The 19488-nt window shown below is 27.6% G+C and overlaps 1 protein-coding gene across 6 annotated transcripts in view; it reads left to right on the top strand.

The window, feature by feature from the left end:
• LOC130443851 (ephrin-A4) overlaps window positions 1–18959 on the top strand; it is a 425869-nt gene extending 406910 nt beyond the window's left edge. For all 6 annotated transcript variants that reach the window (XM_056778718.1, XM_056778715.1, XM_056778717.1 and 3 more), the window contains one exon: window positions 1999–18959. In XM_056778718.1, coding sequence (XP_056634696.1) covers window positions 1999–2375 — 377 coding nt within the window. In that variant the 3' untranslated portion in view covers window positions 2376–18959. The remainder of the gene's footprint in view (window positions 1–1998) is intronic.
• Window positions 18960–19488: the final 529 nt, after the last annotated feature.

Below are 19488 nucleotides of genomic sequence, written 5' to 3'. Positions count from 1 at the left end.
GAATAAATGGCAAGTTAAAGTGGCATGACATTTTTTTTTAAATATTATACATAATTCGTTTTTAGTTGGAATCTCCAGCCGTGAATGTTGGTTAGATTAGGTTAACTAGCATTGTTGGCCTTTTTAAGGGTCTGATAGAGCAACAAAATCGATTTTTTTGGCAACTAATATAATTTTTACCCATTTCGCACTAATCTAGAATAATAAAATGTCATTATAGAACAAAATTCATTTGGAACAAAAAAAGTAGCCACCTATGTCCACAAATTAATTTATGCTAAATAGTCAACATGTTGTGTTTTGTGGAAAACCTGTTTAAGCCATACGAGTATTCACGTATTTCGAATTTTTTTATATGCATGCTAATTTTTTTAATGTCTGTGAACTTTCTTACATATTTTTAAAGCAACTAACCAAATCGGAATTGAATAAACAAACGTCATTTGAAATTTTCGAACTCGTGTTCACACAGCATGAAATGACTTTAATTTCACTTATTATAAGAGAAAAATTGCAGATATTACATTCATATATACACAATGGTAAGAATGTATCTAATTCGATTTCTGTGAATAGCGTGACTCATTTTATTATACCGTTTAATATTACTTTCTTATAATTTATTTCATTTGTATTTAAATAACAGTAGTTGAAAACTTTTATTATTTTTTGTCCAATATTGCGATATAAAACAATTTAAAACTTAGTAACCTTATCATTTAACGTATTCATTTAGTTTTTAATCGATTGAGTACTAATGTGTGTGTGTGTGTCTAAAGTAAATTTTTGGAGATGTTACACAGAACCTGTTTTTTCGATTTTTTGATTTTATTGATTTGGCAACCGTTAGTTTCGCCCATAAAGCAGTTCCTTAAATTCCACATTCTGTTTACCTAATCAATCATCACTGAAAAACGTTCTTAATCTTGATGTTATCAACACATGAATGATGGTCTAAATTATTCCGACCTCTTTCAACAGTTTCATATCTATTTAATTACGGTCAATCTTTTTATTCGCATTCTTTACCATTACAGGGATATAATTAGTAGTTTGTTTGTCAACATTCTAGAGATATTATCCGAATTTTAATCAAATTACAAAATGAGTACCGATCACAAATAATATTACTATTATTAATTTTTTTTTCAATAATTTACATTCTGTTCTTCATTTTGCTTCGATGTTTATTTGTGAGTGAATTCGCAAGTACTTGAACACCTCAAGTATTCAAATGCGACTTTAATTTATTTACCTGACATAGTTAAAGAAAAGAATGTTAAAAAATTTCATTTTTATATGTTATTATTATTAATATATTATTAAGACTCAAATACATAAACATATTCTAACATGCAAATATTTTCTAATGTATGATTATATATATATATATATATATATATATATATATATATATATATATATATATATATATATATATATATTCCAAAATACTATATGCTTATCATTACATGGAAAAATCCAAACTACAATCCTCATTTTGGCACTTATCCATGAATTCACGATTGGATCAGCCTTTTCACAACACTTTCCATTAATAATATTGATTTGTTATTTCTATTTATGTTAGGTTTACAAAAAAATGAATTGAAAGTTTTTTCAAATAATTTGGGCCATCTGCAGCCAATTAGAAGTATAAAAGGTGTTCTGTTATGCCAAGAAAACTTAGTAACATATTTTTTAAACTATATATAATTTCAGTTTTTCATGATCTATTAAATTTATTATTTTGTCAAATTTAGCCACGTTTACCGAACATAGGACAATCACATTCTTTTTTATGAGGTACTGCACTATTTAAACAAATATGTTGATGGGTTATGAACAGTATATTCAGTATACTTTTAATATACTTTATAGATGGTTATCATCATACATATTATCAAAAAAACTTACTCAACTTAACATTTTTGTGAATCTGTAAATTAGTGTTTAGGTTTCAAGTAAAATTTTCATTTAACTATTATATATTTGCAGGTCAAGATTACTACTTCATTTCCACATCTACAAGCGATGATCCCCATAGGAGGATAGGAGGTCGCTGTACAACCCACAACATGAAGATAATTTTTAAAGTGTGGGGACCTCCATCAACACCCGCAACAGCTGTCCCCCCTCCAATAACGGCGAAACCATCTTGGTGGTCCGTACCATCACCACGTACCACCACGTCCTCAACAACTTGGACGACTCCAACCACGGTGTCGTCATCTACTACCACTAAGAAGTCTAAGACTTACAACAAACATCCCAACGAAGTAGTGAAAAGTGAAGAATTGACACTGGGAGGTGGTGCACCCACCGCCACCAATTTAATAGTGGTCGCGTGCTTGGCGGCGTTATTTATACGATGAAATTTTTGATTAATTCCCGAAATTCGAGCTCAGAACCCTTCTGATCATAAACGATATAAAGAAAATACTTGACAGCTCCTCATACATATATATATGAAATTTCCGAACATACCGCACCTGTTGGTTTTTTGGATTATATTTCTGAGTATATCAATAAGACTTTATGTGTTCTGATACCCCTTGCCGTAGGTTATGACTCTTATTATGACCTAAAGTTATTCTAATTTATAAACAAAATTTGAGATCCATCGATCGTCTAGGTACTTATTGCGGCTCTAAAGAATTGATTTAATAAATACAAAATTATTTATTGAATTTGTATATATATAAGGCCTAAGCTGTGTGAATAGTTAATTTTATATTACATCTGATGAATGTGTTTTGAGAAAGTTCAATAAATTTTCACAGTATAGCAAACGTCATATGTCCAGCATTGTTTGAACATTTTGATGAATACATTATTATTTGTCTCAATAAGTTATTAGATATCTGTGAGAGTTTACCATAATGATGAACAAAATAATATTCTTTGACAACTATAAAAATTTGGAAAGTTACAACCATTTTTTTTTAAACCAGTTCTTTGGATAGCTGTGATATTTCCAAGATGCCTTAGGCAAAAACCCTGTATATATATTTGGTAACTAATTCGTAAGATAAATTATTTTTAGTCATTGGAATTTTACAATTCCTAATCTTTTATTGAGACATTTTACAATGCATTTCTCTAATATTATGCCTAATGTTATTGTCAGGGTTGGTGTCATTCTACAAAAACAGATATTTATTTAAACTAATTTTTATCTCTATTTATATCATCAAAATGTAAATATTGTTACACTCTTTTCAATACTTCAAAATAATATAGTTATTTTTAATTACAAAATTTGATGGAGGATAAAATAACATATACTTAAGACAAATATTTATAAGTATAGTAACATTCAATTTCATTGTGCAGGCAAATTTCCTATTGTTGCATTACATGATTTTTCACTCCTCAAAAATGTATTGTGTTCAATGGCTATTTCCAGGAAACTTTTTGCTTCAAAAATCCACTTCCCCTTTATAATATTTGTAAAAAGCGTTTATAAATTAATGTTTAGTAATTGTGAAAAATTTCAATAGGATACATCCTCGCATTTATTATATTTATAATAATTGTATAACAACAATACAAGTCATAATTTTTTCATAATATTTGTTAAAAAAATTCGTCATACAGTACAACCTAGATAAAATAAAGACCAAGGGCACCGTTAAATAATGTTAGTAATGGAGGTTTTTACTTACTAAAGATTTAAATTTTTTTAAGGAGTTTTTATTGGTTTATATTTTCACTTACAGAGGTTCGTTTATGAGCTTTCTTTAGAACTTTAGAGATAGACGAGCTAGGTTAAATGCAAATAAAACATTGAAAGGTCAATATATATGTACAAATACATACTTACTTTATTTTACATTTAAAGGTACTTTTACTAAAGTCAATTTTATTCTACATAAAAAAGTCTCCAATTTTTTTTGTTTCAAACTATTACATTTTCTACATCAATTTTATTTTCAATATTGAAAAAATAAGAGAAAATATCATCGTCTGCAATACTGCATAGTTCTATAGAAGGTCCTAAAGTGTTAACAGCTCTCCTTCCTTCGCTGATAGATATTGTTGAAGTTGGATCTTGTGACTCGTTATTTGAATAATCGACTATATCATCGCTCTCAGTATCATGAATAACGGTATACATTATTTCTTCTTCTGTTAACGTTCCAGCTGTGGCTACTTAATCATCGCATGTGCCAAATTATTCGAAAGTACTTTTAATGTGAAACATACACTTATTCTATTGCATCTGTACTGGAAAACCACAAGCTTTAAAGCAGTTTATCACTGAATTGGATGTTACATTGCAACATCCTAATTACTTGCAACACATTGATAGAAGAAACTGTATTTGGCTCCATATCAGTTATCATTTTTTTACACTTTCTTTTCTGCAAAAAGGTTTTGACATTTTTGGTTATATCTTGATTCAGCGGTCGAATTTGTGATCTTGTGTTTGCCGGCATGTATTGTATGAAGAAATTTTTTTTTTTTCGATAGTCATTTATTTGTCTATTTTAATAAGCTATTTTTAAAAAAGTTCTCTAGCTATCCATGCTTTTTATTGGTTTCATAGTCCAGAGGCAGTGATCTGCAGCTCGCAAAGTAACGAGGTTTCTTTAATTTACCAATCATTATTGGCTTGAAATTCTCTTTACCTGTAGAATTTGCACAAAGCAGAATCTTTAGTCGTTCCTTGCTATGACTCTCTCGATGACATTTTCCATTTTTAAATGTCAATGTTTTGTCAGAAGGGCATTTGAAAAATAGTCCCGTTTCGTCAGCGTTAAAAACGTAATGAAGGTCGTATTCATTAAATAAACTTTCCAATTGACTGTTTCATTCTGTGCAAAATTCTTTACTTACGCTTGCACTTTCATGAAGGCCAGATTACGTCGTTTTCTGAAAATTTCCATTCAACAATTACTAGCATTACTTGCATACTCTTCAGCTTTTCTCATGTATTACAAACTGGGCTTTCCTATTCAAACTACATTTCACTGTTTCGATCGCTTTTAACTTCTTAGTTGTTAGTGTTTTCACTCACAGTGTGCAAAGAGATGCTCTCGCAACAAAAGCTGAAAGCTACTGATACATACATATAAATGAGTTAATGTACTTAGACCTTAGAGTATTTTGAAATCATTTGTTCAGCATGTGTAAGCAAAACCAATGGGAACAACAGGGAACCTTTTTTTGCATATTCAATAATGACTATATTTTAAGTAAAAGAGTTTTTGGACTCGCATTTTATGAATTTATAGAGGTAATTACGTTGCCGAGGTTTAATTTATCAAAGTTTCCTTATATTTCAAACTAATGTGGCGAAATTTGAAATGCATTATACAGCTTCAAGTGTGCATATTGAAATTAATTATTTGATATTTTCCATGTGATAAATAGAAGCAACATTATTATCTTGAAGTTTTGAAAATGTTAAATTTTCGAACACTGTTTTTGTGTCTAGCAATTTTGCTTTAATGCAACGATTTTATTTATTAGGTATTACAATATAGACTGCTTTACAAAAAAGTGTGATATTTGATACAACCCTGCACATTCTATATTTTTATTTTTGTCTTATATTATTGCAAATTAACTTACAATTTCACATATATCTTACTTTTAACAATTAGTCTGCTTTAAAGAGGATTTACAGATAATAGAGATGACAATCATTCAATAAACCATTTATTAGAATGGTATCAATCACTGAAATATTAGTGTACTATTAAATATATTCTCTCAAATAAATGAATGCCTATTTATATTCGGGTATTTTTTGTTACTATTCCCTTTTTTGGTGTTTATGTTTTGAAATCATATCAAAAATACTTTATAATAAAAACTGTAATCTTTAGAACCTCCAAACAGTTTTTTATTTAGTATCTAGTTATTTGAATTGATATATCTATTAACAATTTTTTATTTGTTACTTCTTTTAATATTGCTATCTATAATAAAGTTCACACAGAAAAATAGAAGTTGGATTTAAATCAATTGATGTGATAATTAAAAATATTGGAGACACTATAAGTCTACAATACTAAAGAGAAATAATTGTGGATATCTATGTGTATGAAACTATCATTTGAAACTGATCAATCAATGTGTGTTTCTATTTTTGAAAATCAAACGTTTTTAAGTTTCATAAAAATGTAGATTAACACTCAAATCACCATTAGTAACGTAAGTATAAAAATTCTCAAGAACTTTTGCTAAATATAAAAATGATTAAATAAAAAGTTGGCTACTGTTGATTTTGTTAATATTTTGATCACCAATGATCAAATATTTTCTCTTAGTCCTCGCTGCATCCTATCAACTAGATAAAATTTTAATGATGGAAGGCTAATTTGAGCATTGTTTGCAAAATATTGCAACAAAAAAATAGCTGGAATAATTTATATTTTATAGAAAAAAGACATCGACAAGTTCTTAACACTTTCCAATTTTGCCCCATAAAAAAGATAACTTAAGTGAAAAAGGTTAAGTAACTGAACATGTTTAAAATCATCCAATATTGAAATATCCATAAATTTTACTTATCAAATATTTTGACCATTTATATAGATTACTTATCCATTTTTTTGCCACTGCAACAAGTTTTATAATTGTATTTGATTTTGTTTGAATATTCTTGTAAATGTCCAATGAAAATGTTTGCAAGGATCAATAATCTTCCATAAATTTAAAGTTGGATCCCAAAAATTGTTAAATATTCCTAACAAAATATGTTCACCAACAACTACTGCTATAATTTACTCTTTAATTTACATTGTTTCAATGTATTATTTCTTCACAGGTATCCTAAAATCTGATTTGGCAAATACAGTGTACATAGATTTAAACACTTACTGATTGCCTGTAAAAAACTCTTACTATTATTATTAAAATAAATGTTTCTGGCCCTCCCTCCCACAAGTTTTCAAATTGTAATACCCCATTTTACAAATCTGGGATCCATTAACTAATTGACAACTATTGTATCCTCGAATATTGCCGCAACAAATAGTTAATACGATATTTAAACTGAGAATTTCAATAAAATCATTAACCTAATTAATTCCAATTTTCTAGTGCAAATTTCACTAAAACGTGACTATAAATTATAATTAACATAACTGTTCCACTTGATTCTCAATCCACTCTATGATTACCCTTTTCTGTAATTTTATTACCATCAAAAAAAAATAAGTATCAAAACAATAGGGAGGTTTAGAAAAATTGGAAATTTTTGGAAATATTTAACAGATTCGTTTGTAATAAGAGCTCAAATAGTCCACTTTTATTAATAACAATGTGTAAATCTATTATATATGGATACAGCTGTTTTAAGCCATGTCAATAAACATTTCATTTTAAATAATCCTGAAGAAAAAAAATCATTTGGAGATTAATCTGGGGATCTGGGTGTAGCCTCATAAAAAAATAAAAAATAATGCTATTATTAAAAAGTATTTTCCAAATAATATTTAACCTCTTAGTTATTGTTAGCACAACAGCCTTGCTAAAACACATCTAGAAAGGTTTTTAAGAAAGTTTTCTTCTCCATTTTGAACCATACTTTCAAAAAACTGCATCTGTTTAATCTCAATAGGAAATTGTTTCGATTACATTTTTTTGAATTACAATATTTCAGCTGATAGCTGTTTAATTAATGAAAGCTGAAGACCACTATAGTCTGGTAAAGTAGAGTGGGAATCTAATGAAAAAGTTAAGTATTACTTACACTGGAAAGTTGTAATTAAGTTGGTTAAAGATTTGATACTGATATTCTAATGCTTTGAACACATGTTTTTCAATAGTATATACTGGATGATGTCAAAAATGATTATATGAAATACTCTACTTAAATTGCAATAACTTTCTTAAAAATTTTCAATTTTATGATGTAAATCCAAATTCATATTCCATAAAATTTGTGTGGCTTCCAATGAAATCGTTTTGTTACATTTTGATATGAATTTTCCATATTTGTTATTAACCATTATTTGGATTGAAAATAGTATATTGTGCAAATTGTGTAGAAAATGAGTGTGATAAGCCAATAAATCACGAGCCTGAGTGGTTTATCATCTTGTTACACAAGTATGAAATATCCAGTTTCCACACGTGTTGAACAATATACTATTCCGACGACATACCTGAAATACTTTATGAACTTACGCAGAAAATTGTGCATTTTGGTTTATTAGTACACAACTTCTGTGATAGTTGAGGGATGTATTCATTATTCCGTGTAAGTCGTCGGAAAATATCTTACACTCCCACATATTATTATTTGAAAACAGCACAGTACAATTTATGAAGTAATGTAGGTATTACTATTAATATGAGTAATAATTCACATTATCATTTACTTTCAAAGAATCCTCTATGAAGCAAACTATTAAAATCACAATAAACATTACGTGTTTTGTGAAAGTAATAACTATTATTATAAATAATCTATACTTTATCTGTAATGAAACGGTTCTAATTAGTTATTGTGTCAATACATTGAATTAAACCCATTAAAAGTTCATTTATTATAATCTAATAATATCAATCAACTACAAACAAATTATTATTAACTACAATAGTAATGCATTACAGCCAACTTTGGTTCTCATCTACAAATAGCAATGGTTTGTATTAAAGAATAAATTGGAATAAAGGTTAATGTATACGGGGTGTTTGAAATATTTACAATTTTTCACTATGTAAAGAAACTTTTTATTTAAAATTGAAAGTATTTCTAGCCCATTTATAAAAAAAGAAAAATATTCAAATTAATGATCAGATTCTATACTAATATTTTTCAATACAAGATATACCAAAAGTTTTTTTATTTCATCAGATCTTTGGAAATAAATCTTAATTACTTTCTCTACTTGTAACCTATGCTACAACCTGAAATTTTTGTATCAAGCTATAAAAGTTACTCAATGTCATTATCTTCGCTACATCTATTTTCTATCTCCATCAATAATAACCACATATAGCAAGATTCAATCGATTCCACCTGATACTTTTTTATCTCAATATTATCCACAATTTGATTTTAGTTCAGTTAATTAAAATTTTGAATTGAATAAGCTTCCTTGTACAAACAAATACAATAGTTTCTTACTATATGTTAGTAAATCGATTTTATTGAACTAATTCATTGAAGTTTGAAATACAGAATCTGTCGGAAAAACATTATGGGGGACTTTTCTTATGAAATTAGCCATGAAATATTGTAGGTATTGAAAAATTATCAAGTTTTGCTATAGTACAAAGGAAATTATCAATTTTCAATAATGAAAATAGATGAGAGAATGAATATTTTAGACATACGGATTTTCCTAATTAAGATGTCTTCAATATTAAATATTGTTATAGAAATGTTCGTTTTATAAGAAAAGTCTAGTAAGAGCCTTTGTTTGCTAGGTTTTATCTTAATGCAAAATGAGTGGCCCATATCTGGTAGTGATAATTTATCAGGATATAACCAATTCTTTTTTTATTTATCAAATAGTATAATAGTATTCAATAAAGTATAATTTGTTTGTATGATTGAAATGATATGGTCATACAATTACCAGGTATGTACATATCAGATGTCTTTTATTGTGATTTGTAATAAGTGGGCTAATGTATACTAGAAGATTGAGATTTTATTTTGAAATTGTTTTAACTATTTTGAAGGAAAATAGTCCAACAAAAACGTTATTCCAAAGCTGGCTACCAAATTATTTCATTATTGGTAACATAAAATGTTAATTAAACCAAGAGAAAATAATATATTGTTCAACTAGTGTGAAATATCCAGTTTACACATTTGATGTACTCGTATACTATAGTTTTTAGTCAATCTATAGGAACTAAAACTTTGCTTCATTATTGGAGTGATTTCTTTTCACACTAGTGCAAAATACACAATTTTCCACACTATTTCGTAAGGTGAAATATTAAGTATTTCATGCAAGTCATTATAACATACGTTTATGGAAAGTTACATGTATTGGGGATTGAAATTAATTGAAAGCAGTTTCAGTAGCATTGAAGACATAACTCGAAATATTACTGTTTAGTTGGTTTTAAAATAAAATCACAGGGTAAAAAAGTAAAAAATGGAAGAATATTTCCTTAAGCTGAAGAAAACGTTTTGAGGTATGATATACTTCAGTAAATTTTTCATTGTATCAATCAATTGAGAATCTTAGTCTAAATTTGGTATGATGCAATATAAATAGGTGTAAATATAAAGTTAACTTTAATGTCAAAAAGAATCTATGTAATATAGTTGCAAGTTATCAAATACGTTTAAAAATTCTACAGTATTGAAAATAATCTTATTCTATACTTATATAAATGGTTTAAAACAAATTTGAAAAAAAGCAAAGACAATGAGGCTATTTTACAAATTTGGAAACTGAAATATTTAGTAGCGTCTTCACTCAATCCAACGTCACCAATAATATAAAGAGGTTACGAGTAAAATAAATTCGAGTGAAGATGAATGGATATCAAGTCAATTTATTGTTGTCTTAAGATCAAATAATTTGAAAAGTTTATAAATGAAGCATTTAAAACATTTATAATAATTCCAATTAACAGCAATAAAAGATATTAAAATTTTTTTCATCCAAAATTTTCTTGAATATTAGAAATATGTTTATTCTGCTTACTTTATAGAATTTATTCAATATTCTCATTGTTGTATATCATGTTTCAATAGGTTTATGTATACTGATATGTAAACTAAGAATTTTTCTATAAATTTTTACCCAATAGATGCAGCTCTTAATTTAAATTAATATGAAAACAGTAAGAACAATAAATATGAAAAATAAATTTACTAATAAAAAAGGAATCGCCAGGCTGTTGAATATTTTATGTTGGATTAAAATGCTTTCAGAATAGAATCTCATAAATGGCCTAAAGTTTGAGTAGTGAGTAAAATTTCAACGACCAAATTTAGACAATATTTTTCATTTAATTGTCGTTTTGTTTGAAAGAATTGGTGGTGTACAGTTTTGGTGTTGATTGAACCCAATAATAATAATAATAATTTTTTATGCGTAGTAAAATAAAATGAGCGCATAGTGACCAATTCCGAACTAAAAAAGAAGAAAAAATGTGTAAATGTTATATTTTTCGGTCAGTTGATTGTTTCTTAGTATATAAACAGTGTTGAACATTTGAAATAACCGCGTATTTGTATAACTGTGAAGACTGAAACTAGTTTTTATTGTGTTATATATGAAGTATTATCCTTATAGAGTTCGGCTACTGGCGTTTTTAGCTCTACCCTCCTTTTTGCAGATTTTCATGCAAGTACTTATTTTTGTTTCAATAATGGTTGTGATTTTATTTTATATAAGACTATTTGACCATTTCAAACATCTACAAAAAAATAATGGTTTATAAGTTAAACTTATGTATAGTTTTTTCAATCATATACAAATTCACTCACTCAGTTTGGTTGTAATGTTGTAGTGCATGGAAAAATTTGGAAATTGTCATCAATATTGTCTTACTTATAATTATAATCTAAAAAATATTTTTGTTGCTTTGTTTTTAAAACACTTCCAACAGATTTGTTGTTGTGGATCAATTTACTATCTAGAATCTAATGGATTGAAGAGATCAGTGTGAGAAAAATGTCACCCTTCAGACTGGAATTATCAAAATAGAGGAAAAATTACCAGTGAACCTTAAGTGAATACTACAAAATGCAATGAAATTCTTAACAAGAATTTGAAGGTTTTTAATAGATGAATTTTGCAACTGGAATTTTTGTGTGAAATGGATTCATACACTTTTTACACTCAATTGCATCGTTTAGAAAGTTAATCATTGTTTGCCAACTTCTTTGAACACAAAATAAAAATTGGCAACATCATAAAAACCACAAATATTTTCCATGGAGGCTTTTTTAAGCAAATAATTGGAAAATTGGCGGTTAAGACCTAAGTAGGTATGTAAAGACAATTATAAAATCTTATTGCCAATGAAACGAACGAGAAAACTAAAAAAAATCCAAACTTTTACATCATTGGAAAAAAAGTTCTGATAAAAATTAGCACATCTACTGCTCTGGTACCCTTCCTAATAATTTTTACCTTACTACATTCAAATAGAAACAAATATAAACGAACCTCACTTACAAATAGTTATTAAATTCTATTGCTTTGTTTATATATAGAGATAGCTGAGAGCCGCTATATGTAAAATCTTTGAAAAAATAAGAAATGGTGTCGAAATATTCGCTGCAAAATAATTTCACCTGGCAAACCCTGTTTGTATGCCTAAATTTTTCTTTTCCTCTAAAATAATCATTCTTATTTTTACATCAGAAGACTGAAATGAGGTTTTTTTTGCAGCTCTTCTAATCCTTCATCTAAACGACTTATTATGAGAGATCTTCTTCAACCTAGCGATGCAAATCTTAAACGACGTTTTGCTATCAGATATATTTAATCAGATAATATTTAAACTAAATATTTAAACCACATTATTCAACTAAACGTTATAAAGCCATAGGTACATTGGGGTGTAACAATTTTATTACAGAGAAGGCTTTTGTCTGACTTGAACAATATTGAAGATTTTAAAAATTTAATTAAAAAAATTTAAGGTGTCGCGAAACATTTTACAAAACACAATAGTGAGAAGTATTCAAACTGCTCTATCAACATTCCAAATTGTATGTTAATTGGTAAAACAGCTGAAAGAAGTTTTTATTATAAAAGTTGTGGATACGGAATGCAATATCCACTTGAATCTGTTAAATAATGATGATTAAGTCCTCTTATTAGAATCTCTCTAAAAAATTTCAAGTTAACTGTTACCAGAAAATCTTGATATGTATAATATTAATGGTATATTACAAACAAAAACATAAAAGGAACATTCCTATCTTTTCATATATAGGAATCATACCAATAAAATTACAAAGACTGACAAAACCCTAAGAATGCATAATATATTTTGTGGGGGAAAAAAAGGAATCTACAATAAATGCTACCAGAATAATGTTTGTTATGAAACAGATAATAAGCTTCTGGTTTGAACATCTGGAAGGAAGAAACAGGAAAAAAGCTAAGGAGTGATTGAAATTGGAGTGTAACAAAAAAATCATACAATGAAATAAAAGAACTGTTCGTTGACAGAAAAAAAATATAAATTGTGGATAGGAGAATTTAAAACATTCAATAAGTGAACGGGTTGTTTGTAACTTTATTTTCATAATAAAATTTCATAATATAAAGAAAAAGTAATTTTGTCGGTAAAAAATAATTGTCACAATTATTCAAATTGACATACTATTAGTATTATTAGAGGAGTTCTCAGTATACGCTAGTTCACTTATGTTTCTGAATCCTAGTTAGTATTAACATTAAATTTAAATGCAATCAGGTTGACACTTCTTTATAATCCTTAAACTCTTGTGAGAATATCTAACTACATAATTTTCTTTTTCTCGTGCTTTTAGATAACTCCACTGACCTTAATACACCAATAATAGAAAAAATAAAAGCAAATTTAGACCTTTAAAAAAATTTATAATATAAGTGTGACTATTGGTTATGAATTGTTTTTATTTTATTTGAATATCAAAATAAACAGAAATAAAAAATGATTTTGATTAATAATTAATAACTAATATCTACTACTTTTTTAGGTTCGAACAATTTAAAATAGTATCAATTTAAAATTTCTTTGAAACGAGCTCTTATAAAAGTATGACAAAATTGTTTAAAGTTCCTTCCAAAAATTTTGTTTGTTGAGTGAGAGTAAATGTAAAACCATTTATAAAATACAAATAAACATTTATACATAGTTTTGTGAATATTACATTCCAAATGTTCCTATAAAATATTTTCCTATTGAAACGAATTTATTTATAAAATATTGGATATTTGAAATGGATCAATATGTCTAATCTGTACTTTTGTAATTGTTTGTATAGAGGTTGTAATCCAAACGAAATATTTTTAATAGTTTCCATAAATATTCTCCATTTAATAGTTAAACTGATATAAGACTTCACTCTTCTTTTTAGTAGAAAATACAATTACTTTATGTAGATCAGCAATTTTCAATTCAACAAATACTTTTTCCATGATTTGAAATTGTGGTGGAATCTAGACTCAATTTATATACCTTCGTTTAAAAATAAGCTATAAAGCGGTAGTTTACAAATTGTAGAAAATATATGGTAACATAGTGGACCTCAGGCCTCCGAGTAACCACAACCAATTTAAGTCGAGGTTACTCGAACCTTATCTAACCTAATATACCTTCACTACCTACAAATGATTAAAGAAGTTTTCAAAAAAATCTTTTCAAGCCGTGATATAATAAAGATAAGAAATATTTTGGTAAAATTTCAATTCTATTAATTCTATAATGATACACAGCAAAAGCAAGTTCATATAAATTGCCAGGAAACAATATCAGAAAATAAGGAGATAGTGAACTGGCATAAATTCTATAAGAAAAAGTACCAAGAAATATTTTTTATGCATGTACTTTCTAAGCTATAAATGAAATTATTTTCTTGATTTTATTATTTTCCTGTGAGAATTAGTAAATACGAGCTGCTACATAAAATAAAGACAAAAATGCTCAGATGCAATATTAATTATGAGTGTAGAATTACTTGAATAATTTATTTTAAATTGTAGAAATTTCAATGAGGATTGTTAGGAAATACTTAACAGGAAATGAAACGGGCATTACATTAAAAATGAATAGTTCCTTAAATAAATACTGAATTATGGAATAAAAAATGGTGAAACTTTCATATATTCACTGAAATAATGTTTCATTCAATTCAATATCACCAGTGAATATTTTAGATACCTTTCAGGGAATAATTTGATGGGTTACAAATGTTGAATATTAAATTCAAAGCCACTCCTCAACTCAATTCTAGTGAAGATTTTTATTTATGTTAACCACTATGTTACTTTTTAATACTTTATAATTTCCTGTCCGATGTTTTGCCAATAAACCAAATTCAGCTAGTGTTTGAATTATATGTATCATTGTAAACCCGCTTAAAATATTTGTATCCATAGAGTTTTAATTTATTATTTAATAAAATTTGCCATGTATTATTTCTTGCCATTTTTTGAAAGATGATTTTATACAGTTTATAAACTTAACAAAACTGTTTTGTTTTTTCTATCAATTTTAATGCATTTGAATTGTATTTTTAGTATAAAACAGCTGATTTTCTCTTATCAAGTATTAATATTGGTAACATTTTTGTATTAATGTTATTAGATTTTAGCTTTTTAAATAGGCCAACATAAGTTTTGATATTAAATATACAAGTACGACATGCAAATAATAAGCGAAAAATTTATTCTGAATGCTTTCTATGAAGTAAATAATGTGCTATACAAATGAATACATTGGATGATAGTTTTTCAAAAAGCAATGTACATATTATAACCATAATTTTAATAATACATTACTGAAAGAATGGTAATCTAAGAAATGTGCAACTGTTTATTAACTACGTTTCTCTCAAAATATCAGAGGATTAATTCTTTTTATTTTGATCATCTACCAACTAGTACTCAAGTCTGCCAACGACTAGCTGTAGAGTTTTTACCCAGGGCTAATTCTTTTCATTTTTATTGAATTTTAATCATCATCTTTTGCCCATCACTTCATCGGCGTTGACTTTATAATATTGTATCCAGATGTGATTAAACATGTTTGACACAAAGAGCCAAAGCTAACAACAAATAGAAAATATGTGGTGCTTTGCTTATAAAAAATATTCGAATTTTAAATCGTTTGATACATAAACTTATTTAGCGATTTAGTATTTCAGATAATTCTCCATTCTGCACTATTTAATGTAGTGTTTACTGAGAATAAGATGCACTGATAAAACAAACAATATATTATTCTGCCTGTCTTGTTAAAAGTAGAAACTATACCAAATAACAATTCCAAACCGTAAAGAAAACACTAAAATCTGATAGACAAAGCAGAAGACCATTTAGCAAGTGAACAACATTAAAAATTATGTAGGACAGGGGTAGGAGAACTTTCACTATGTTTACAAGAGTCCGTAGAAATGCGTTAAATTAAGGTTGTGCTGCAATAGCATAGGTCTACATTTTAAAAGAGCTTTTTTTAGGTTATATTTATAAAATAATTTTACGCTTCACTAACAATTGAGCTTTTCACTAATCCAGTCACAATAAAAATTTTCAGGTTTAATACCTACCATACATTATATCTGCTCAAACTATGAGTTTGATATCTAAAAAAAATCGATGTTTTTCCCAATTTTATTCCATCGGTTTTGTTCTAAAAACGGTAAGTTGGCTAGACAGTAATTCACACATTTTTTAATTCATAAGTGTATTTAGGATTTTCAACTATTGTACTGATCTAAATATGTACTACTTTAATTCAATGGCAAAAATTTCATTTTTCGAGAGCATATCTTAATATCTGTTTCTGGCATCATTAGCAGCAGCCAATGCTGTGATGAAATATAACTTTATGAAGCGAGGATCTCAAATAATCGCCTAGACTAAAAGCTTTAATATATCTTCAATATCTTACAACTCATCATTTTACACTAGAGATGGGCAATATGTCGATTAATACCGTATCGATGTTTTTAAACAAAATCGATTTATGCAGAACAAAAAATATCGATCGAATTTACACTGATACTCTAATAGCTGTGGATGAATATTAGTAATAGGTATTGATTTTTCCAAATAATAATATCGATATTACGATATTTTATTAGTGTTATTCTGGTAGTTTTGAACTGTAATTTATAGCATACATCTGGATACTTTCTCAACTTTTCCACATAAGAGATAATTCTCCTTACCTCTTCACTCCGAAATAATATGAATAACTAAGACCGACACATTGTAAATAAATTATTATATAAAACTAAATACGTTATAGGAACAACAGTACAACGCCAACTAGTGAATTTAAACACAATGATTACGTTTTGGACATGAACATTATACAAAACGACCCAATTCTGTAGTCAACATGGACGAAGAATATAAATCTACCTACATCAAATATAGAGCAGATGATGATAACTCCTGTAGATTGTTTTTCGATATCCCATTGGGAATCTAAGATTATTCTGGTGTGGAAGGTATCTGATTATTGGGTTCACATTCATTTTCAAAATTGAATGTTTTGAAAACTTCTGGTGACTTAGAGTATTTATTTGTTTCCAAATCTAATCTACTTCTTTCTCACCTTTATTCTAACTAATGTATTGTTAAAATTATCTAGATGCTTTCGTTGATTGGGTTAATTTTGTAATTTAATATTTTTCTGGTCGTTCCAACTTTAGCGGTTCTATTTATTTCCGTCGTCGTAAAAAGTGTGAAAATATGTTAAAATACTGAATCCATATTTTCAGAATACTGGTTACTTTTGGCATATAAAAAATTCATTGAACCTTTGCTTTATAGAAAATGTTCAAATTAAATTAATGCTAAATACTAAAACTAACACAACAAAAAGTTTTGATTCACCATGTTGCTAAGAGAATATATAATAATTGCACAAATCTTTTGAAAGATTAGAATATTTTTAAAAATGAAAATATTAATTTTTATGCTGCCGACCCGTAGAAAAGTTAATAAACAATTTTCTCAAAATCTTGACAAAACTCGCCACAAATTTAATTTCTACTGAATATTTTAAGCTTGTAAATTTAAAAATGTGCAATTTTTTTTTCTTTAAATGCCAATTTTATATAGTTTAATTGAATGGTAGTGCTAAGTTGTACGAATGCACTAAATAGTGAACATGCACTGGTAAGACAAAATTGCTTCATTAAATCAATAGGATTAAAGTATACTAAGTTAATTCACTACTATTTTTTTCATAAATGAGAAACATAATTGGATGATAGAATAATGAAAATTTATAATAAATATGATAAAAACTTCTAAAATCAATCAAATTTAGTAGATATACTTCTCACAAAATGGTTCGATCTAGTCCAATAAATATAGAAAAAATGTTATAACATCTCCTAATTCTATTTTTCAATAAAGTTCATAAAACCACCACATTTATGAGAAAAATATTAGCAAATATATTTATTCTTGCTCTCTTATTTTTGTTTTGTATTTAATATATTTATTCCAGTTTAGTATAATTTTTCAATTGCTAAAAACGTCAGTGAATCATTTGTGTCTAGAAAAGTAGGTTTAAATATAATAATCCGATGTAATAAGTTTACTTGCAAGCCATAGTGATAACTATTAATCCATGACAAAAAAAATCTGCTCGCAATGGTTTATCATCTTTTCAGAAAGCAATTCTTTGGTATGACCAGTATTTGTACAAATAAAATATGTACTCTATAGGTGAACTCGTCCAAAAATATCCCACATACTTACCTGCATGTATTGAGTTTTGTGTGACTGGTCGAATTTTTTAGAAATTTTTTTATTATGGCATTGTTTAAATTAAAGTACTGGTTTTCTAAGCTATTACAAATTAAATAACTTTGGCGAAGTTATTGTATTTTCCTGAGAACGCGAGATAAGAATTAATTTCAAGATAGATGTAGTTTGACTTCTTTTTGGTGTAAAAAATAAATAGGTATATACCTATAGTCAATACTACTACTTGTTCAAGCACATTTAACAATGTTTAATGTCTGCTTTGTTTTATTTAAGTATACTACTATAATTGTTTAGTATACTTAAATGAACAATGCACTAAGGCCATGTTAATTTGTTGCAGGCTATAGATATAAAGAGCACAGTACATTGATTTGAATACATGCTGGATTTTATGTCTCGGATCATTGTAAATTATGTTTCATTAGTATGAATTATTATCTTTTAACTTAACAAAATTGTATTTATATTGGATATTTTTATTACAAAATTTTGTTGAATAGATGAACACATTGTATGTATAAGAATTGTAAAATGCACTCTATATACATAATTATATAAATATACATACATGCCATTTTCCTGGGTTGTTTCATTTCTTGTCTGATTGCATATATGGTATTCTAGTCTTATTCGATAGTCCCTTCTGTCGAAAGTTATTCTAGTGAAATTTGGAAACTGAATAATAAAGATTGTAAAATTGGGAAACTATAACCAGAGTAGATTTGCTGAATGTATTAACCTAAGTAAGAACAATCTACGAATACTAACAGGAGTTCTATCGGGGCACTGTCGCCTCAACAAACAACTGAAGACACTAGATCTAGCAGATAATGCGGCGTGCAGGTTTTGTTGCACTGAAACACTAAGAAACTCCAGAGCACTACACCTGGGAGTTAAAGCTATCCCAAATTCTAGACTATTTAAAAGGAGTGGGATTAATGCTGAAGAACACAGGTTCTCCAGTATTGCAGCAAAAAAGGGGGACACGATAGATCCTTTGGGCCGCAATGTATATGATATATTCCTTCTGAAATTTTAGCACACATTCTTGGATAGTTTGGGAAGTTATTTTTGCATAAAATCGTTTTTAAGCCTCTAAAGC

The sequence above is a fragment of the Diorhabda sublineata genome, chromosome 5 (genome assembly GCF_026230105.1).
Source record: "Diorhabda sublineata isolate icDioSubl1.1 chromosome 5, icDioSubl1.1, whole genome shotgun sequence".
In the NCBI taxonomy this organism is placed as follows: domain Eukaryota; kingdom Metazoa; phylum Arthropoda; class Insecta; order Coleoptera; family Chrysomelidae; genus Diorhabda; species Diorhabda sublineata.
This window is presented reverse-complemented; position numbering and strand designations above follow the sequence as displayed.